The sequence below is a fragment of the Psammomys obesus genome, unplaced genomic scaffold (genome assembly GCF_907164565.1).
Source record: "Psammomys obesus unplaced genomic scaffold, mPsaObe1.curated_primary_1811, whole genome shotgun sequence".
NCBI classification, from domain to species: Eukaryota; Metazoa; Chordata; class Mammalia; order Rodentia; family Muridae; genus Psammomys; species Psammomys obesus.
Genome location: NW_026585644.1, coordinates 62,894,673 through 62,917,832, shown reverse-complemented (window position 1 = coordinate 62,917,832; position 23,160 = coordinate 62,894,673). Strand labels below are relative to the sequence as shown.

Genomic DNA, 23,160 nt, shown 5'->3' with positions numbered 1-23,160 from the left:
AGAAACTTCATATAGGCTTGAAAAATAAACACCCAAATAAATGAACAAAATAACTGATTTTTACCATACATTGGGATGAGATATTACAAATAAATATATTATTAGATAAGATAGATATCCCATGGCAAGAGAAAAAGAAGAGTACATTTTAATGCTTCTAAAAATTCCCTGATACTTGTAATTATACAGATTTTATACATACCCATCTTACCTTCATCCACAGTTGTAACTGCTTCCTCTGTAATCTGACTGCCTGATCCCACAGATGTTTGTGCATAGAAATAAAACTTATACCGAGTGCTGAAATTTAAATTTTTTAAAGTCCAGCGTGTCTTGTTGGCAGGAATTTTTAAATCTACCAGAGGGCCTAGTTCATGTGTGCTGTTAACTGTCAATGAGAAGTGACAAACAGTGGATTCTCCATTAGCTGTCACAGAAATACTATTGCAAATAGTATTATTAATAATATTCAAAAAATAATGTTCCCAGTATACAAGCCTTTTACAATTCTCCTTATTCATTGGCTAACATACTAACGACCATTAAAATTGTAAAATGTAACATATAGTAAACAAATGGCTTACACACTAGGAAAATTTGACAGTTGGATTACAATAGCAGTTTTCATTCTGTCTTTGCTGATGAAGTTCAACATTGTTAATAACTCCAACACTCTTTTAGGAATCCGTGGCCAAAAAAATTCCTCTTCATTTTTTTTTTTTTTGTCACATAATAGTCTCCTAATCTAATGATAGGACCCTCCCTTCAGGCCCACGCTTAATAACCTGTATTATTCAAAAAATAACTTAATTTTCAATAGCACATATAATATTTTTTTATAACAAGTATGCTCTGAAGCTCTTTCTGGACTAATACTTGAAGGTATATATAAAAATAACCAGCTTGCATTTTATAACAGAAGTTCATTTAAAATCCAACTTCTCCTTATCATGGTGACTTACTTGGCTGATATTTTAAGACATACTCAGTCAGGATGCCATTTGGCTGGCTTGGTGGGTCCCATTCCAAAGTGAGAGAGTCCAGTGTAGGATTGACAATTTTCAAAGATGAGGGAGCACTAGGGACTTTTAATGAGAACAAACAGTCAACACAATTTGTAAAGAACATTCCAAAGCAAACACACTTGTCCTATTTACACAATTGATCCAGGTTTTCGTTTCCAGTTTGGGTTTATGATTCAGCTGAAAATACATTAACACAAATCTGTGGCAGAGACTTATTTCTTTTCTTCTCTTATATTTTTTAAAAATCACTTCCATTTAAATTCATTTAAATCATCTTCTCAAAATATATTGTGACTGTCTTTATAGGGACTCAAATAATCTATTTTAAAGTAGGCAGCACTTAACTCAATTTGTAAAAGCAAAGTGGTTGCTAAGGGAGACCATCCTAAGCAGGCCTTTCAGAGGAAGCAGCTGTGTTCTGGTCCATTAAATACTGTTTCCCCAACAAACCAGGTGTGTCCTCATAGTCCCAGTGCCCCGCCTGATGGGCTTTGGGCATAGGCCAGTTTGCCCAAGTGCTGAGATGTGCTTATCCCAAGTGCTCATAGCTTCCCATGATCTGAAAGTAAAAGCAAGAGCCCCACAGGTTGTCTCACTCCCTACCCCAGGATGGAGAAGGCCTAAGGGCTTCAGATTTCCTGCACAGAAGCTGGCAAATTATCAGATGGAATAGCCCCAGTTTTCAACTCCCACCTTTAAGAGGATCAGAGCTGACCTCCATCAGGATGCTGCCTTTTTTCCATATTTCCTAGAAACCAATTAATGACACTGCTATCCCTGCTTCACTCTAGTCAGAAACCAGAGAGCCAATTTGGTGTTCTTGTTTTTACCATCTCCTGGGATGCTAAATCTTGGCAATAAACTCTTTTCTCAACCAGATCCTCTGCTTCTCTCCTCTTCCTGTCCTTTGCCGAGGCCTGTAATCATGCTTGCCACAGGCTTCTAAGATTCAACCTAATTGGTTCTTAATTTTTGGAGGTCATAGGTCTCTTCTCTCTAGAAAAAAATGTGTTGACACGCTGCATTGTGTTGTTGCAGGAAGTTCATGGTAGTCCTTAAATGTCTCAGCAGATCCCACAAGGACTACACAGTCTGCAGGCTAAGGGCTTCTGGCCCACAAATTAGTATTCATGACACCAAAGATCATGCATGATGTCCTTTCCTTTTCTCACACTTGCATTTTGTAGGAGCTGTGTTTTTTGATAGGGTTGTGACAAATCATTTTCCCCACTTTCTTTCGTTCTTTAATCCTGTTTATCTTTTCTAAGCCCCTTGACACATGCGGCCTCAGTGGTGAGAGATTACAGGGGAAAGAGCCCTTCTACCTTAGCACTGGGAGTGCTGCAGTTTCCGGCACCTTGAAGCTTGATGTAAGACTTCTACTCTTCTAAGTCAGGACAACGTTATAAGATACAAGAAATCATGAAAGCGTGTGAGTCAACTCCAACTTACAGAAACATCTTTCTTTTTGAGTATTGTCTTACATCTTCCTTCCAGCACTCACACTTTCCAGAGGAGAGACGCTTCTACTGAAGCTTAGGGAAGTCACAGAATGTGACTCAGCTCAGAAAGCTAATGACTCAAATGCTACATTAACATTGTTTCAGATAGCATGAATGAGGAGAAAAAATTTAAGGGGAAGAAGGCATCTGCTAACAGCATTCTGGATTCTGAAGCATTGTGTGTTGCCACTGGTCATATGTGAGTGACATTTTGCCAGTTTTGTGTGTGCTGTGATTATTTATAATCACGCATTTAACTTCAAGAGTATCCTCTCAATGGAGGGCCTTCCGTAATAGAAAACCTTTCAGGATATGCTGTGTGCTCTTTGATCCCAGGCACACACTCATTCCTTACCTCCCTCTGGAGTATGGAAGCTTTTGTCAGTACTGGCTGGGCCTTCCCCTTTCCCATTGATCGCTCGGACATTGAGTGCATAGTGGCTGTATGGGTGCAGCCCTGGAAGCATGCCGTGAGTCTTGCTGCCCTGGAAGGTGAGGATCTTCTTCTCAGTGTGGCGTCTATTTCTTTTAGATGAGCTCGGTGCCTTCCAGTAATAAATCTGAAGAAGCAAGAACCCCAGTCAGGGAGTCACAAGAAGTCAATATAATTCATGGTTACAAAACCAAAGCACTGGGGCTGGCGAGGGGGCCCAGCAGGGGAAGGTCCTCACTGTGAAAGCCTGTCAACCTGAGTTTGATCCCTGGATCCTACATTTGGACCTCCATACACTCACTGTTAGATATCATCGCCCTCATCTTACTCACTCACCTACTTGTAGGAGTGAACATGCATGTGTATACACACATAATTTTTAAAGCTGAACTGCTGTTTTTCATAAAAATAGTTTGGGGAATTTTACATAATTAGTAAAACTAATGGATACTAGTTCTTACACAAGAGGGACAGAAGCCTACAGATAACAAGGAAGCAAGTCTACATGATGAAGCTGTGATTTATTATTTTAACAAAGTAATAAATGAATGAATTAAAATAGAAATGAAATGAATAGGGCTCACTTAGTTCTTTCAGAAATGAAAAAAAATGGCCATAATGATTTAACTTATATGATTTTTACTGCCCATTGTTTATATACTCTTATAGAGTATATATACTCTTATACATAGCACATCACTTAATTTAATCTTCACCCTAACAAGGCTTTTATCCTGTTTTTGTGGTACCTTGAGCTTATGGGTTACTGAGGATTTCTTCCAAGGCCATATGAACCTATACTGCAAGCCATCTAATTAAAGATACTTTTAAAATGCAGGCACAGGTTTTGGAAAGATAAGTCAAGTGTTGATTAACTTTGGTCAAAAGATGAGAGAATTTTTGTATATTACATTTTCTTGAAGGCTTCCTAGGAATTTAAAGGCATTTTTTTCAAGATAAATTAACATATGCGGGGGTGGTGGTGAAGGGAAAATACAGTACAGTACAAAAATCCTCTAGGGGTCAGTGTCAAATCAAAGTAGTGATGCTAGTGTGGGGTTCTTTATAAATGAATAAAACATCTCTAGGAATCAGTGTTCCCATGTTTTTTTGAAAAAAAAATACTCATAAGAATGACTCAGTTATGGGCCACAGATTCTTAAAGTGTAACCTCATTTATTAGTGCTTTCCATATTATTGTAAAGCTAGGTGCAATTTGTGACATTCTAATTCTTAAAAAAACAGTTTGCCTTATTTCACATGTACTGTTTAGTTAGCAGAATAATTCCAAAAAGGTGAGAAACCTGTGAAACATAGAGAAAACATCATTTTATCACCCTAGATAAGTGATATTTCAAGTCATCTCTATCTGGGTCTTTAGGTGTGGCTGGGGACAGTGAGCAAAGGAACTTGTAAATTCTTAAGTCCGTGAACAGATAATTCAACTTAATGATTCAACCACATAATTTCAACTTAAAATGGTATGCGTAACAAGCGGCCTTCACCACAGCCTTAATACTAATCAAAGAACACAAAGTGTTCCCTTCACCTACCCGGTAGCCTTGTAAGTGTCCTCGGACGCTCTTCAGAGGTACTGGGTCCCAATGTACCTCTGCCAAGGTACTGTTCACCACAGTGACACGCACATTTCCAGGAGCCACCATTGGAACTAGAAACAAGACAAGAAAGCGTGGTAGTGGTGAAAATAGCTGCTATGTTGTATTTCATGCAAAAATGTCACAATATTCAATAACTTTGGCTTGAAGCACACTCCACACTATACTATAGAATCCTATTATAGGGACTGTTGACAGTTAAAGTAGACATTTTATTATTCATTCAACTGTGAAACTATGAAAGCAACTTTAACACTGTGAACTTTCATTTGCCCCACCGACAAGCTCTGCATTTGGAATCTAGAGCTTTACACAAGTCAGGAAAGCGTTCTACCACCAAACAATTTCTTTGGCACTGAATCACTGCTTATCACATAGTAGGCTGTACAAATGAAGAGAAATATGCAAAATGATTGCTACCTCTTCCCTTGCTAACCTAGGTATCTCTGAAAATAGCCTCAGTTTGCACCTTGGTAGGTCTGCCCATATGGGCAAGAGTAGAATGGAACGAACAAGGGACACTTACGGTCTTCTCCAGAATGCCCCATGACTGCAGCTGGCTCTGGAGCAAACCCCACATCATTCAGGGCTTGAACTTTTATCAGGTATGGGACAAAGGTTGGTGTGCCAGAGACAATGTATTTGGATACATTGGCCACAACCACAGACGTCCATTCATCATCACCATCTTTCTGGCGCCAGCTCACTTTGTACTGAAGGCCAGGCCCATTCGATTCAAAACCATTCAAGGGCTATGAAAAAAGCCAAACAGAGTAACTGGACAGCTTTTCACAGGAATAGCAAATACAATTCCTAGACTAAATAAAGCGAATGCTGAAACACTAAAATGCAAGCTATTAAAAACTCACTTCTACAGAGACTATTCTCTTTTTTCACTTGTGACGAGATCAAAAGTTTGTTTGGAACCAAACTTTAAAGGTTGTATATTGTAATTCTAAAGTAGTAAATAACACATGATGAACCTTCCAAACACTGGCTCCATAATATGTGTCAGTGAGTCTTAAAACATTCTAGTTATCTAGATTCACTTTATATATTTCTATTTGTGTCATACCTCATAATTGTTCACCTGGAGATGGAAACTTATGAACTGTTTCTTTATTAAAAAATTATATTTGTCTATTCTATGTACATATAAATATGCACATGAGTATATATGTGTGTGTCTGTGTGCATGCATAGATCTAAAATTTTGACATTATAAAAATAAATGTTTATTTTAATATTGATTTTTCAAATCCAGAATACACAGATAAAGTAAGTAAGAATGATCATAATAATAATTTAACTACTGGGAATAGCTTGATGCATGTCTTCCAAATGGTCTTTCTGATGATGATAACAGCCAGCATTTTTTGAGTACATATTTGAGTGAGGTATTTTTATTATTCCTATCTTATAGATGACTGACAGATACTTGACAACTATCTACAAGTACCAAAGCTCAGATTCTCACCTGTCCATTTTGGCCCCCAGAGATAGGACACTATTTTTTTTCTCTCCTCTTCTGCTTCATTTGGCTGCTGTGAATTGAGCCAGGATTCTCTGGAAGAGCAGTCAGTACTCTTAACCTCTGAGCTATCTCTCCAGCTCAAAGGGCTTTTTTTTTTTTCTCCTAGACAGGGTTTTTCTGTGTAAGAGCCCTGATTATCTTGGAACTCACTATGTAGACCAGGCTGACCTTGAACTCAAGCACATGAACTATTTGGCATTTTCCTCCATCATGCTAAGTTCAGCTTAGTTAAAACTGACCTAATCCATATGTGAAAAGGTGATCAATTATTGTCATAAAAAGGAGTAACAGTAAAAGAGCAGTTTTTTACCAGGAAGATTGATAGCAATCAAATGTTTAATATATTTTGTTGAGTGTGGCACATTTTCAGACCTCCTACGAAATCGATGTATTTCTATACAGGACAACTGCAAATATATAATAATTTTTTAACATACATAGTCTTTAAGGAATTGCACTTCTAGCAATTGAATTTGAGCAAATGTGCTTACCCATGTAGTGTGAAGACACATGCAAAAGAATCCACCTTGCTGCATGATTTTCAGTTGAAGCAACCTATTTACAAACAAGCTAAATGCTGGGATTAAAGGAATGTGCCACCATGCCCAACTTTTAGATAGAAAATTTTAATTTACTATATAACATTGACGCCTAAATAAAGATAAGTATTTTTTTCCCACAATGAGTAAAAAGTAGTGTTAACACAAATATTATTCTAAAATGAACTTTTTTGTTCAGTCTAAAAATGCTGAGGAAAAAAAAAAAAAAGGCTCTGTGGCTCACCTTCCATGTAATCACCAAGTTGTCAGGCTCTGTTCCTAGTCCTTCCACAGCTGTGGGATTCTGATCTGGTTCTGGAAATGAAGTAGTCCCGCACGAGTAAGCTTCGGTTCTCTGAGAGGCATAGAAACCTCTTCTGTTTTAGGTCAGGCCCCTGTGTTCTAGCCTTACCTGCGGCTTCTGTAAGATACTGCTCAGAGGCCTCGCTGGGCACACTCCTCCCAATGCTGTTCTCCGCCATGACTCGGAAGGAGTAGTTCACATATGGAGACAGCTTCAGTTGGGCTGTAGTCTGAGTTCCAGAAACTTCAGCCTGGTGGTGCCATAATCCTGCCTCATGCATTGCATCTTCATATTCAATGATGAATCCTAGTCACAACACCACACATACCATAAACCAAAGATAGTGAGTTTAGTCAGTATAAGGACAGGTTGCCAGAGATAACTCATGGCAAGCAAGAGTAGCAAGACACAAGTGATTTTTCAGAAAAAAAAAAAATCTGTTAGGATATTCTGAGTTCAATATTTAAGCACATGAACTATTTGGCATTTCCCCCCTATCATGCTAAGTTCAACTTTGTTAAAACTGACCTAATACATATGTGAAAAGGTGATCAATTATTGTCATAAAAAGGAGTAACAGTAAAAGAGCAGTTTTTTACCAGGAAGATTGATAGCAATCAAATGTTTAATATATTTTGTTGAGTGTGGCACATTTTCAGACCTCCTACGAAATCGATGTATTTCTATACAGGACAACTGCAAATATATAATAATTTTTTAACATACATAGTCTTTAAGGAATTGCACTTCTAGCAATTGAATTTGAGCAAATGTGCTTACCCATGTAGTGTGAAGACACATGCAAAAGAATCCACCTTGCTGCATGATTTTCAGTTGAAGCAACCTATTTACAAACAAGCTAAATGCTTGCCAGTGTGGCATACGTAGCAAAATATGGTACACACACACACTGTGGAACATTCTGTATCTGTTATCAAGGAGGATGTTCTTTAAGTGTATCCTCACATAAAACTGAGCAGGATACAGCAGAGTACATGCTTGGTGCTACATCTCTTTAACAATACAAAGACTGGCTAGATCATACACACTGGATTTCCTGTTAGAAGGTACACACTGGTTAATAGTGGTGTGGCCAGGGAAGCTTGCAGTCACGAGAGGGAGGAAGACATACCTTTCAGGTTCTTTCTCTATTGCTAGAATGTTGTGGTCTGCCATGTTTTACCTTTGCAAAAAATTAGGTATCACGCCTGAATGAAATTGGCTTGAGGTACTTTATATTAGGTTACTGTATCATAGTGTGATAATGCCATGCCTCTGCAAAGCATTTCTGTATATATCTTAGTGCTGTGGTTCCTTCTAAACGCATGTGGGAGACACCCCCTGCCCTGCTAAAACATAAATAAATAAGTCAATAAAACTGCCTTTCAAAAAGACAGGTAACCATTTGTGTGTGTGTTTGCTCCACAGATGTGGAGCAACATAGCTGTGATTTTGGAATAATCTGGAAGGTACTTGGCCTTCCTGAAGCCTCCACTTAAAAGTAACAATATATTTCAGACTTATGACTGTGTCTACTCTTTTGGGTATCTCTTTAGCTTTAACATCAAGCCTTGAAGCCTATCATTCTGATTTAACAAATGTTTTTGTATCCAAATGCCTTGGTTTCTCATCTGATTTTATTCCCTCCACTGATGCCTTAAAGTGAGGAGCTAACACTGTTGAATATGTCATTTTGTATCAAAGGAAAACAGGAAGAAAAGCACTTATGCTGGAACTTAAGGACCTATTGTGTATAAGCAGTTTTATTATAAACGATGGTCCTGTAATAGAGCACCTGGGTCATTTTCCCCAAGTTTAGACTGGCCTTTCAGTATCTCCCAAAAGCAGTGGCTTAAATGAATGACTTACAAGATACACCTATCTACTGTGTTTGTCCTGGGTAGTTTTATGTCAACTTGAGATAATCTAGGGCCATCAGAGAGGAGGGAGCCTCAACTGAGAAAAGGCCCCCATGAGATTGGGCTATAGGCAAACATGTAGTGCATTTTCTTAATTAGTGACTGATTGTGGATGGTAACAATCCCATTGTGGATAGGTTGGTGGTCCTGGTTTCTATAAGAGAGTGAGCTGAGAAAGGCATGAGGAGCAAGCTAGCAAGCAGCACCCCTCCATGCTCTCTGCATCAGCTCATGCCTCCAGGCCCCTGCCCTGCTTGAGTTCTGACCTGTCTTCCTCCACTGATAAACAGTGATGTGGAAGTGTAAGCCAAAAATCTCTTCCCTCCCCAAGTTGCTTTTAGTTACAGTGCTTTAATGCAGCAATCATAACCCTAGCTAGGACAGTGGCAGATATGTAAGGTGATTTTTATAGATCTTAAACATAAATGATAGTGTGTTTGCTTAAGAACATTTTCAGGAATTAATTAGACATACCAGAAGCTATAACCAGGAATGGCTCCATCTCTGAAGTTCATCATACTTTGGTTCTAACCAAAGTATCTTTGATTAGTGATGATGAGAACAACAGTAAATGCATTTGTAAGGAATTACAGCAGTGCATCATAAAATTGTTACAGGTATTGCTTCAGGAATGGCCATTAGGTTTACCAGCCATAAAACAAAAAACACTACATACTTGTAATGGGGCTATTGTTGTCATCGCCTGGGGTCCATGTCAGCTGAACACTTTTGTCAAGTTGATTGGTCAATTCTAAATCAAAGGGAGGATTCGGGACATCTGTGGAGCAAACACACACACAAATGGTTACCTGTCTTTTTGAAAGGCAGTTTTATTGTGTTTGTGATGCTATATACAGAGGGACACCTTAGAGACACATCACTCTTAGTGGTCAGTGAGCATGCAATGGAAATGAAACAGACACAACTGAGGTTGCTGAGAACACTGCACAGACCAATACATCAAGGAGCTCTGCTTATTTGCTTTTCAAGACCATGGTTTGCCAAATCCACTTAAGCAGAGCATAAGGGTCTTCAGCATGCTCAGTACATGTCCTCTCATGAGCAGAAACGAGCACAGGCAGAAATAACATTAAAGCTTCATTTCCAACAACACAATGGAAACAGAATAGTCAAGGCTAAGAGACAAATGCAGGCAAGTGACATGTGCTGTTCAGAGGATTCTCAGGGTTTTGAGACAAATGATCACTGCATCTGGAAGCTCCTGAGGATTGTGTTGATGGGTGGGGAGCTCTCCGAGTACATAGGCATGCTCTCTCTGGGACAGAGGTTAGAACAAAGGTCACAGAGAAGCAAGGGTGCTTCCTGAAAATGGTGCTTGTGAAGCTAACTCCCTTTAAAAAAATTAACTTCTTTATAGAGGTGGCTCTGACTTCTGGGGGACCACAATCCTCTGGTCCCTTTTTCATCAGTAAGGCAGTATTAAGTGTCCACAGAGGGCAGGTTTTAAAAAGAATAAGTGATTCTATGTAAAATCTAGCTGAGATTATGCCACAAAAATTTGTGTGCTGAAAAAAGATGAGTTTTCTAAACAAAAATGTTTCTAGAGATAATTTCTGATTATTTTACAGACTCAGAAAAATAACATAACATTGTCAGATCCTTTCTTTTGTTAATTCACTGGTGACTTTTCTTTTAACACAAAATGGGAAGGTTGCTCAGACATAAAAGTCAAATTTTCTGAACACCATGTTTTACCCTAGGTGTACATTGCTTGGAAATGAAATCTCAAAACAATATAATATTTCCTTGTGTTTATCACTATTAATAGTGTGTTATATTCATTTATGAATGTGTACATGCATGTAGGAATGCACACATTCATGTGTGAGAACATAGAGGATAGAGGTTGACTTCTTCTAGGTGGCAGGCTAGTGAGCTTCTGTGATCTGCCCGTTTCTGTCCCCCAACACTGAAGTTACAGGCATGGACTGCCATGTTTAGCTTATGTATGGATACTGGAGATTTGAACTCCTTTCATTTTGCTTTCACTCTTATCTACTGAGCCATCTCTCTAGTTCCTAAACAAATCTTAGTAGACAACTAAAATCGAACTTTCAGAATGATTCTAAGAAATATCTTTTTTTTCTGTAAAATACGGGTGAGAAATTGTTATATATGATTTATGCTACCATATAAGAAGAGATTTTTATAAGATAGAATAATTTTATAATAGCAAATAAAATATTTAGAGACAACTGGAAATACAATGATCAAAATAGTCTAACCTTACAGTATACTATAAAGTTATAAGAAATATTTGACTATGGTAAATGAAGCCCATAATAACTGGAAGCCATTTTCTTTAAAGAAATGCAATGATGTGACAGAGATAAGAAAGCAATGTCTGCAAATGTGAAAATGGAAAGAGAAGACTCATTAGTTTACCGTAAATGGGGGCTGGAGTTGGAGTAGGAGCTAGAAAGAACATTAATATAAAGGATTTTAATCAGAATTAGTCATAGAAACATAGAAGAAGACAAAAGCAATGCAATATTATGGGTTTTTTTTAAAAATGGAGTTCTCTATTCAGCTGTAAGGTGTGGCATTGACAAATGGGACAGTGACAATTTAGGAATTCTAGATCAGAGGTTATTTTTCTCAGTTTTTGTTTGTTTTAAATTTTTATTTTTTAAATATTAGTTACAGTTTATTAATTTTGTATCCCAGCTGTATCCTGCTCCTTCATTCCCTCCTAAGCCACCCCCCCTCCCTCATCTCCTCCCTGCCCCTTTCCAAGTCCATTGATAGGAGAGGTCCTCCTTCCCTTTCATCTGACCCTAGCTTATCAGGTCTCTTCAGGCCTGGCTGCAAAGTCCTCCTCTGTGGCCTAGCAGAGCTGCTCCTCCCTCAGGTGGTGGGGGGGATGGAGGTCAAAGAGCCAGCCATTGAGTTCATGTCAGAAACAGTGTTCCTTACTAGGGAACACACTTGGATACTGAGCTACCATGGGCTACATCTGAGCAGGGGTTCTAGGTTATATCCATACATAGTCCTTGGTTGGAGTTACAGTCTCATAAAAGACTTCTGTGCCCTGATATATTTGGTCTTTGTGGCACTCCTGTCTTATCCAGGTCATACTAACTCCCCCTTCTTCTTTCATATGATTTGTCTTGAAAAGACAAATGGGATGGACATCGGATGTAGGAGAAAACAAGTAACAGGACAGGAGCCTAACACTGAGGGCCTCTGAAAGTCTCTACCTAGCAGCATATCAAAGCAGATACTGAGACTCATAACCAAACCTTTGGCAGAGTGCAGGGAATCATATATTTGTTTGTTTTTATATATGCACATATACCATTTTGTCACAGTATATATTATCTATACAGAGCATAATTATATACAAATTGTCTTCTGGAAGGCATCTCTGGAAGAAAAGAAACACCCTTGGAGTTAGGAAACTTGAACAAATATTCAATATCTAGACTTTTCTTTCCCACCTAATACAGAGAACCTGACTGTGCTGTATTTGTTCTTGTTCTTACCAACAACCCTGAGCACAGCACTGGCAGAAACACTGTCCAGTGTGGTGTTGGCTGCACATGTGTAGATCCCACCATCACCATCGCTTACATCAGTTACCACCAGGTGATCCTTGTCAATAGAGAACCTGTAAACAGAGCACATGTAGAACAGCTGAATGACAACTACTAGAGACTGCTGAGGACTGGCTTCCCAGCAGACAAGAGTTTCTGTAATTTACTAAAGGAGAAAGATAGTAAACACTTTAGCAATTAGAGTGAACCCCTCTATATCAATTTAATAATTAATAAACCTGAAAAACATTTGGGTTAGGAGGGATAATAACTCTAATAATTTTGGTAAGGCGTATGTAGAATCTCAGTAGATTCTGCAGCAACTCTTCTGAGATGAGGCCAAAAATCACCTGGTATCCCATAACTGTGTATTGTTACTGCATGCCAATTAAACATTTTTAATTGATAAAGTTACTGCTGTCATCCTGAGGTGAGAGAGGTAGCTCCATATACACCCCCACTAGAGTGCTTCACTCAGGCTTCTGTGCTTATTTTGTTCAGCTCAATTTCCATCTGAGTACATATTTTTAAAAGAAGTTAATATTTGCTGTAAATTTTTTGTCCTTTCCACCCCCCATGTATAAAGCCCCATAGCAGAAACTTTATTAAAAGTATTGGTATATTTCTCATCACTGTATCATCAGTCTCCAGTAAGACTTTTCTAGAAGTTTTTTGCATAAGGCATGCAGGATTCATGTATGATTCCAATGAGGCTGTACACATTGTAAATTGTCTTTCAAATAATTTCAAGCCAAACCTCAGTTGATCTAACCCAGTGGTTATTTCTTCATGTTCTCTGCTCTTTACCATCTCAGATATCACATATTAACCAGATGACCTTACCTGGAAGGCTCCCTTTGGGCTCATGGAGCAAAAGGCTAGAAAGTTATTGTGGGTCTTTAGCAAGCAATAGGATACCATTTAGTCATCCCAGGCTTAGGTAAGCAGCAAAGTACAGAAACCATCTTTATCAGAATACAACACTCCCAGCAGTTGGTATCACTTGCTGTTGCTGTAATGGCTAAAATGACAAATGTAGCTGTCTTTACTAGGTCAACTTGAGGGCCTCAGGTAGAAAATGCCACACTCTTTCTTCTATTCTAAGCTACAGGACTAAATGTGCCCCTTTAAATACTTTACTTAAATTTGATTTTCTTTTCCTTCTGTAGGTGTTAAAATTTTAAAAAGAAATTCAGTAAAATTCAAAGCTAGTACTCTTTAAAATACTGGCAGAGTTGGGTGAATTCCTGATTCAGAGATTGGATTTCTGCTGCTTATGTGTATTGAAGAAAACATCTGTTGAGACTTCACCATTCAAATTATACAACCATAGATGTTGCCCAAATCTGGAGGGCTTTTTACGCCCCAAATTACACAGAAGCACAGCACACAAAGACCAACATTCTCAAGCTTGTATTTCAAACCCTTTTAGTTCTAAATCTTTTGCAGTAAGAAAAAAATGCTTATCTCGTAATTCTGCAGATAGCTGACTTTATACACTGAAAACACGGTGTCACAAGAACAGTGTAAAGAGAGAAGGAAGAGGGAAGAAAGCATCTTGAAATACCTTTCATCATTGGGCAGCTCTCCATTGTCCTTTAGCCACATGATGGTGGGGATTAAGGTATGGTCATGTTTCACTTTGCATTCGAAGGATACTTTGCTCCCCCTCTGCACGACCGCATATTCGGGTTGTTTAATGATTCTTGTTGGATCTAAATTTTAAAGTCATTGTTACCCATTTGGCAAAGCTGGAGAACTTTCTCTGTGTCATATAATACTTAAAAAAGCTCATCAACTCTGTCTTACCTTTTATTTCCAAGTGAACTTCATTCTTTGCCATCCCTAATTTGTTCCTTGCGACACATGTATAGGTCCCTGTACTATCCTTTTGGGCCACAGGAATTTCTAGTGTTCCATTATCATGTAAAACATAAATGTCTTCGTGAAGAGCGCTTCCCTTCGTTCCTTTAAACCTTCATTACAAAAGTTACCAGAATAAGAATAAAACACCATGACAGAATGTGGGCTGCAGCAAAGGTCAAGGTCAAAGACAATTTGAATGACTACAGAGATTAGATTTCTGCTTATTTGTAAAGTGGGGAAACATTACATCAGTAAAATATTGCCTTATTTTCAGATTGTAAACATACTGTCATCTAAGGATGGAAGAAAATAAAATTATTTGAAAAATAAATGCTATTTGCAAATAAAAAAATCAGTTGATATTTCACTTTTCAAGTTAAAAAAGCACAAACATTGTTGAAAACCTGAAGGGTTTTCCATAAGCACTTCTTCTGACACCTCAGAGGAAAATGCAAAGAAAGCACATAAGACAGGAGAGTGCAAAAATAAGTGGAGTTTACAGAATTAGAGTAACAAAATAGAATGGGTTGTAATTTTCTTGAGACACATAATTGAATATTTTATCCTTAAGTAGATGACAAAATTGGCAAAAACAAGATTATCTTTTTATTACAATTTTCTCCCATATGTAAGATGAAAATTTAAAGACATTTTAATTTCAGGGCTGAGGATTATATTCCAAAGCACAACTAGCAAAAGTTCAGGCAATGGAAAGAAAACACAAATGTGAGGTGAGGTGAAGGAAGTGGAGGCAGATGAAAAAGGCCAGGACAAAGTCAATTTGAGTTAAGTGTTGATCTCAACCACTTTCACTAGAATGTATGTATGTGTTCATGTTTCTCTTCTTTGCAGTTAATGTTGGGCCTGGAGAGACAATCCTTTAATCCTAAATCTGCCATCTCTCTCATCTCAGTAGCTGGTTATCAATACATATCTGTTCCAATTGTTCCTAACACATTCTCAGCAGCTGCCCATCCCTCCTTGTTCTATCTCTTTTATTTATTTATTTTAATTTTTATTTTTTATTAATTACACTTTATTCACTTTGTATTCCCCCATAAGCCCCTCTCTCCTCCCCTCCTGATCCCTCCTCCTCCCCTCCCTCCCTCCCCCCCTTCTTCACGCATGCCCCTCCCCAAGTCCACTGATAGGGGTGGTCCTCCTCTCCTTCCTTCTGATCTTAGTCTATCAGATCTCATCAGGAGTGGCTGCATTGTCATCTTCTCTTTTAAAGCAAGCAAACTAGCAGCAACTGGTGGACTCCTACCAGGAATGGTATGTGAAACTGGATAGGCAGAAAGGAGGTTAGGAACACACAACCTCTCCTCCAACTCTATGCACTTTTTTATTTTAGATTTATTTTGTTATTTCATGTAAATGACCATTTTGCCTGGTTATGTGTATGTGTACTGCATGCATGCCTGATGCCCAAGGAGGTCAGAAATGGCATAGAAGCCCCTGGGACTGGAGTTACAGGAAGTGGGGAGACACTATGTGGATGCTGGACGTCAAACCTAGGTCCTCTGCAAGAGCAACAAGTGTTCTTAACCACTGAGCCAACTCTTGGTCCCTGACCCCGTGATTTTTTTTATTGTCAATAACATGTTTCCTAACCTGTCCTTTAGTCACTATTCAGAAAGTTCTATGCAGTTATCCATGGCATTGTAAAATATGGCAGTCCCAAATCTTAAAAATAATTCATAGTCAGTTTTGTAGTTAATAGAGCATTCAATTCTAGTAGTATACTTGTTACATATGTGAAAGTATTTATTATAATACTTTAATAAATGCTTGAGGAAGAGTAAATGAATTCAGTAACTAAGAATACAATAGATTGTGTATTGCACTTTTCCTATTAAAAACAAACAGGAAAAGTGCAATACAAAAACAGGACTAAAACCAGACATAGATAGAATCAAGGATCAAAAACCAAATAGAGCCATTACTTACCACTCAATCGTAGGCAGAGGAGACCCAAAGAAGGCACAATCTAGCAAAGCAGGCCTGTTTGCAATGATCTGGTACAACGTGTTTGGAGATGTGAGAATCCGAGGCGGTTCAGCTAACGTATTTTTAAAAGGTAAGTAAATAACTAGGCATATTTTAGGCTTACAGTGTATTTATCATATTTTGTTTTGAGGTCATTAGAGTTTGTGATAAAGTACAACTAACATGATTTTCCCGCATATGTTCTGTATTTGTGTCATCAGTATAGTCACTCAACATAGAATAAATACCTCCTACTTCATGCTCAACATGATACTAGGGCATTATTCAATTACTGATTTACTTCTCTGTACTCTTCTATGCTGTTTAATTATTGATTTGGTTTTGTGTCTCTTATGACACTGAGTATCTTGTAGTGAAAGCAACTGTTTAATCATTTTAGTAACAGCACAGTATCTGGCAGGAAAATATGCCATTGCTGAATGACTGACCCATCATCCCTCAAGTGAGTAGGAACATTAGGACATAAAGAAGGAATTAAAAAGCAGAGAGGAAAGTGTGGTTTTGAGAAGTGGGAGGACACTAAAGAAATCCTCTTATTGCCAAGGAAGCAACAGCATGAAGAGATAAACCATAGACTAGGAGAAGATATTTGCTCATTATATGCCTGATATAAGACCAGTACACAGAATCATAAGAAACTCAAAAGTCCCAGAAAACAAACTGATTTTTAAAATGGACAAACGACCCAAATACACATTTCTCACAAAAAGACACATAAATTTCCAACAGAGATGTGAAAAAATGTTCACTATCAGTAATTACAAAGAGAAACACAAACTTCAACCACAGTGATGTATCACTTGGTGACTATTAGAATGCCTGTTTTCAAATAGACATATAAATGCTGTCTTTCAGCCTTATAAAGGAAGAGGACCTGGGACTTGAGAGATAACTCAGCAGTTAAGAGCACTTGCTCTTCCAGAGGACCCAAGTTCAGTTCCCAGCGCCCATGTCAGGGGTTCACAACTCCAGATCCAAGAGATTAGATGCCTTCTTATGGCCTCTGCAGATTAACCTGCACATATGGCAGATACTCACATAGACACACAGAAAAAAACATAAATAAAAATTTTAAAAAAGGGAAGAGGATTCTGTATTTGTGTTACTGATGAAATCTGAAAAACATTGTGTGAAATGAAACAAGCCAGACTCAGAGTAATATATATTGTATTGAACTTACAGAAATATAAAACCTGAAGATGTTGAATTAATAGAAGTAAACTATAAAAGGAAATCCAGAAGTCAAAACTGTTTCCTCAACATCTACCAACAACTCAGCTGCTGGACTTCATGGGGATGAAGGGCAATGCCAAATCTTGGTTGGCTTTCTTAAGTTAGTTTTTTGGAAAAGAAACATACTATTTAAAATAATTCAAGTATAATTCTTGTTTACCACAAGAATAATTCTTACATAAAAATTTTAAATGTAGCTTTGGGTAATTTTACCCAAAATGAGAGATGTAGTGTTCACAGAGCCAACCATTTCATAATATGCTTGAATACTTCATAGTTTCCTACAGTTCTTTGCATATATCGTTACACATGAAACAATCTATATCTATGATTTGGATAAGAGTCAAGCATTATAATTAAGCATTTATTTTTTTATGTTATAATTGTAAATTTGTGTTTGAACTTGTCAGTGCTAAATGAAAAAGGCTCCAAAGGCTCATATATTTGAATGCTTGGTCTGCAAATGGTAAAACTGTTTGGGAAGGATTAGGAGGTGTGGTCTTGTTGGAGAAGGTGTGTCACTAGGGGGGATTTGAGTTTTCAAAAGCCCATACAATGCCAGTTGACTCTCTGCCACTCTCTCTGTGTCTCTCTACCTCTCTGCCTGTCCTGCAGTTGTTATCTCAACACGCAAACTCTCGGCTAGCTCTCTAGCATCACACCTATCTGCTGCCACGCTGCCCATCATGATGGTCTTGGGTTTCACTAGTCTTTGGAACTGTGGGTCTTAAATTGAAAGCGTTTTTTTATATGTTGACTAGGTCATGGTGATTTGTCACAGCAATAGAATAGTGACTAAAAAATGTCTAAGGATGGAAGAGCAGATATACTTATTGCTAATGAGAACAAACACTATTTTCCTTTTGAAGTCTAATCTTTTAACAGTCTAACCACCAGGGAACTGTATAGCTCATTTGATTATTTCTGCAGCAAAGAATCTGCCATATAAAAACTATGAAGAAACTGAAAGAACAGACAAAAATCTCCCTTAAGACAAGACTAATATCCTATCTACCTTTGTATATTCATTGTAGCTTGAAACACTATGCATTGCAGGTAGCAAAAACATAATGCATTTTTGATGAATGAGTAGAAAACAACAGCAGTCATTAATTTAACTTTCCATGTTTTCAATAAAGGGCAAGCTTACCGAGCACATTTACAAATGCATTTGCTAGTAAATATCCATATTCATTAGAGGCATTGCACTGATAAACCGCACTTGATCTTTCTTGAACATTTGAAAAAATAATGGTATCGCCATCTATTTTTCTGCTGGGGTCATCAGGAGCAACTGTTTGGATGTAAAAACAGAAAAAAAATGTTCTTGCTGCTTAAGAGATATATAATAAATATGCAAATCTTGAGCTCTATATTACAGAATGAGAAGAAAATCCAGGCAGATCTAGGTATAGTCATCAGTAAAAGAAAAAAGAATCTAGGCAGAGTTTAGTTATTACACATAAGCATGCAAACATGCACAATGTTCATTTAGCTTTGAATGAATGGGTTGCTCTTTAACAGTAAGAACTGCTTTGAGAGATGCAGAAAAGCAAGCCCAAGTTGGGCAAGAATAGTAAATTCAGGGAAACACAATCATGTTTATATTTTAAAAAACAAAGAAAGAAAGAAAGAAAGAAAGAAAGAAAAAAGCCCTGCTATTTAAAAGTGGGAAGGTTGATTATCCCAAGGAAAGAGGCACAGCTTATCAGCAAAGGCAGAAATGAGCTGGCTTGCTTGAACCTGCCCCCTTGAGCATGTAGTCTTAAAATAAATAGATAAATAAGTAAAGCTATGCACAGGGAACATGCTGCCAGGAACATGAAGATATCTGTTTTCTTGTTGTGCACACACACATCTGAAGCTGACGGAGAAGTCATTTGTATAAAATTTCTCTTAAGGACCTTTAAGGACCCTTTTCAGCTAAATCCCTTAAATACTTTAAACATGTTAAAACTAGGACTGATTCATGCTGAACTTGGATGAAACTGGCTGGATAAGACAGGATTTAGTCCAAAGCAAGGCAAATGCTGTGGAAGTGCTGTGCTGTGCTATGATGCACAAATTTCTTTTGCTGAATGCTGAACTCTAGACCATGACCCCACATCATTTTAAGAGTACATTGCCCCAGCATGCTGATCAGAGTCAAGGTAAATAACAGTACCTCTCCCTCTGAAACTGTACATGGCAACCATAAGAGGACTTTACTTCCATTCTAAACACATTTTCTTTTTATGGTGACTAGAAAAGGTTGTGTATCAAACACATATCCATCACTGTATTGAGAATCCATTATCACTTTGAAATAAAAGTATCAGGACACCTCTGGTGAGTTAATAATAACTCACTTTAATAATAATAATATTTAAAAAAAAGTCCAGCTACAGTTAGTTACTTTTGTTTTACATACCTAAGTATCGTGCTCATTCATTTTGTAATAGTTTCTTACTGCTACAATTTAGCACAAATCTAGTATTGTCAAACATTAAATTCACTATCTTTTGTTTCTCCAGGTTGGAAGCATGACAAGAACACCACTGAGCTAAAGTCAATGTCTCAGAAAAGGCAATTTCTTCATGTTACATAGGAATACACTTCTTTGTTCCTTCTGCTCTGTAGAGGATTCCTAATTTCTTAGCCCATATTCTCTTTTTTCCCATTGCCATCAAAGCTATCAGTGTCATTTTTTTTCTATTCATTCTTCCATAGTCACATTTCTCCCTGACCACAGCTAGGAGAGGGTTCATGTGATAAAACTGGGCTCCAAGTACATACTTCAGAATCAGAAAGCTCCTAACCACATGTACAAAGCCCTGCTTTGCTAAGTAAGGTGACAAGTTTACAGGCTCCAGGGATTAGGATGCAGACATTTTTGCAAGCCATTATTTTGACAATTGCACATTCCAACCATTACACTTTTATCCCAGCAGTGTTTTAGATGTTTCAGATGAAAATATTCTAAAAATGTATCATGAATTGAACTAGAGGACAAATTCTTACCCTCCAAGAATTATTAAAACTTCAACTTGTAAGCTAGCTCTCAGGGAATAATTGATGCCAATATTCCTGAGAAAGCATAATAGATAGTCTTAAAAATAAGTGTGTGTGTGTTGGGGGGGACAAGATGGCGGCGCCAGGAGAACACTGCATCTGAGGAGCAAGACAACATTTTCCATACAGCAACCAAGAGACTAAACTCTGGGCCCTAAAACAACAGCGATCGTGTTTCCCAGGTGAGAGGAAACTCCACGGTGTGGGAATCAGTCGGGTCCACTCTCAGGTCACCCAGCCAGAACACGGAAGAGATCCCAGGTCGCACAGGCACTAGGTCGCCAGACCAGAGTAACATGCCTGTGTGTCCTGATCACCTTCCCAGGCTGAAAGGTGGTCACAAAAACACCAGAGACTGGGAATCCCAGTCACTAGAAAAACCCACAGGGAATGAAGGAAACGGAACTGACCTCAGATCACCCAGTCTTTCCCTGGGTGGAAAAGATCCCACAGAATGGCGGGTTCATGCCGCCAGCACTGAACTGGGCTCCAGCTGCGAGCACAGAGACTTGCTGCACACCCAGCTCTCTGGCACAGACAGAACTGTGCGCCCCAGGGCACCAGAGACTGAGAGTCCCTGTCAGGAGAAAACTCCACAGGGAAGGAAGCAAACAGGGACGGACTTAGGTCACCCAGTATATCCCTGGAAAAGGTCCCACAGACCAGCGTGCCTAGCAACCCAGGGACCTGCTGTGCACCAGCTAGCCTGTTGTGCCCATGAGAGCGGTACTCACTCACCTGCCACAGATTACCGCTTGGGTATTGGGGCATAGAGCTCCAACCTCAGACATACGGAAGCCTGGGATCCCCGAGATCAACCCCCAGATACTGCTTCAAGGGGCAACCATTTATCCCTAAAAATCTGACCAAACCACGGGACACCCAGGTTACTGCAGCAGTTCACTAAATTTACAGCAAGAAACCCAGAAGAAGGGCAGCTGTCTCCAGGATTTCTCCAGGTGAGAGGAGAGCCCTCTCAACTAACAAGGACCACAGTTACTACTCAGATCTGTATGCCTGAGATGAGCTGTGGCAACTCCTGAAAAACACCAGCCATTCAGTGACCATACCAAAAAGCTGAGGAGGCTTCCATCAGGAAAAAACATCTTCCTGCCAAGGGAATTTTCTCCACCACAGGATTCCAAGAACCACCAGAAACTAACACCCAACACCTAAGATAGCCCAATGGGTAGAGGCCAGCATAAAAGCTCAACCAACAAAAGACAGAGCAATATGGCATCTCCAGAACACAGTTATCCAGGGACAAGTAGCCGTGGACACCTCACCATAATTAAAATTCAAGAAGATGACCTAACATCTATGCTTATGAAGAAGTTAATAGAGGAAAGAAATAAAATGTGTAAAGAACTAGAGGAAGATAAAGTCAAACAGATTATGGCCATCTGTAAAGAAATACAGGAAGTGGCAGCCAAACAGTTTGTGGCCTTTAGAGAGGAAATGCTTAAATCACTGAATGAAATAAAAGAAACAGAGGTTGGTTCAAACAAACAGCTGAAAGAAGTGATGGAAAAACAGGAAAATATAGTCAGACAGGTGAAGGAAATCAACAAAATGGCTCAAGACCTGAAGATAGAATTGGAAAAATTAAAGAAAACACAAATGGAGGAAACTGTGGAGAGAAAGAACTTAGGGAAGAAAACAGGAACTACAGAGGTTAGCATAACCAATAGACTACAAGAGATGGAAGAAAGAATCTCAAGTGTGGAAGATGCAAGGGAAGAAATTGATGTATCCATCAAAGAAAATGTTAAATCTAAAAAATCCCTGACACAGACCATCCAAGAAATTCAAGACAACATAAAAAAACAAAACCTAAGAATAATAGGAACGGACAAAAAAGAATTTTCCCTGCTCCAAGGCCCAGAAAATATTTTCAACAAAATCATTGAAGAAAATTTCCCCAACTTAAAGGAGAGGCCAATAAGAATACAAGAGGCCTATAGAACATCCAACAAATTTGACCAGAAAAGAAAATCCTCCCGCCACATAATAATCAAAACAGTAAGTATATAGAACAAAGAAAAAAATACTAAAAGCTGCAAGGGAAAAAGGCCAAGTAACATATAATGGCAAACCCATTAGAATCAAACCTAACTTCTCAACAGAGACAATAAAGCCAGAAGGGCCTGGACGGATATCATGCAGGCCCTAAGAGGACACAGATGTCTATACCCAGCAAAACTCTCAGTCCTCATAGACAGAGAAAACAAGATATTCAATGACAAAAAAAATTTCAACAATACCTACACACAAAACCAGCGTTACAGAAGACACTATAAAGGAAAAATACAACCCAAAGAAAACTAGCTACTTTCAAGAAAACACAGGAAATAAACTTACTACCACAGCCAACATCAAAATCAAAGGATCTAATAGCCACTGGTCATTAATCTCTCTCAACATCAATAGACTCAACTCTCCAATAAAAAGACACAGACTAACAGAATGGATGTGTAAAAAAGACCCAGCAATCTGTTGCATACAAGAAACACACCTAAGTCATAAAGATAGACATTACCTGAGGGTAAAGGGTTGGAAGATGGCTTTTCA

At 38.4% G+C, this 23,160-nt stretch overlaps 1 protein-coding gene across 18 annotated transcripts in view; it reads right to left on the bottom strand.

The window, feature by feature from the left end:
• The window catches only part of Nrcam (neuronal cell adhesion molecule), a 180,952-nt gene that overhangs the window by 31,544 nt on the left and 126,248 nt on the right, over positions 1–23,160 (bottom strand). For 8 of the 18 annotated variants that reach the window (XM_055621095.1, XM_055621128.1, XM_055621138.1 and 5 more), the window contains 14 exons: positions 18,689–18,832; positions 16,246–16,357; positions 14,239–14,405; positions 13,997–14,144; positions 12,379–12,503; positions 11,279–11,308; positions 9,549–9,650; positions 7,062–7,259; positions 6,894–6,964; positions 5,103–5,328; positions 4,514–4,629; positions 2,883–3,087; positions 963–1,085; positions 212–388 (listed from right to left, as the gene is read on the bottom strand). In XM_055621095.1, coding sequence (XP_055477070.1) covers positions 212–388; positions 963–1,085; positions 2,883–3,087; positions 4,514–4,629; positions 5,103–5,328; positions 6,894–6,964; positions 7,062–7,259; positions 9,549–9,650; positions 11,279–11,308; positions 12,379–12,503; positions 13,997–14,144; positions 14,239–14,405; positions 16,246–16,357; positions 18,689–18,832 — 1,944 coding nt within the window. Of the gene's footprint in view, positions 1–202; positions 389–962; positions 1,086–2,882; positions 3,088–4,513; positions 4,630–5,102; positions 5,329–6,893; positions 6,965–7,061; positions 7,260–9,548; positions 9,651–11,278; positions 11,309–12,378; positions 12,504–13,996; positions 14,145–14,238; positions 14,406–16,245; positions 16,358–18,688; positions 18,833–23,160 lie in introns of all 18 variants that reach the window. The other 10 variants (XM_055621119.1, XM_055621147.1, XM_055621166.1 and 7 more) reach the window with 3 other exon arrangements.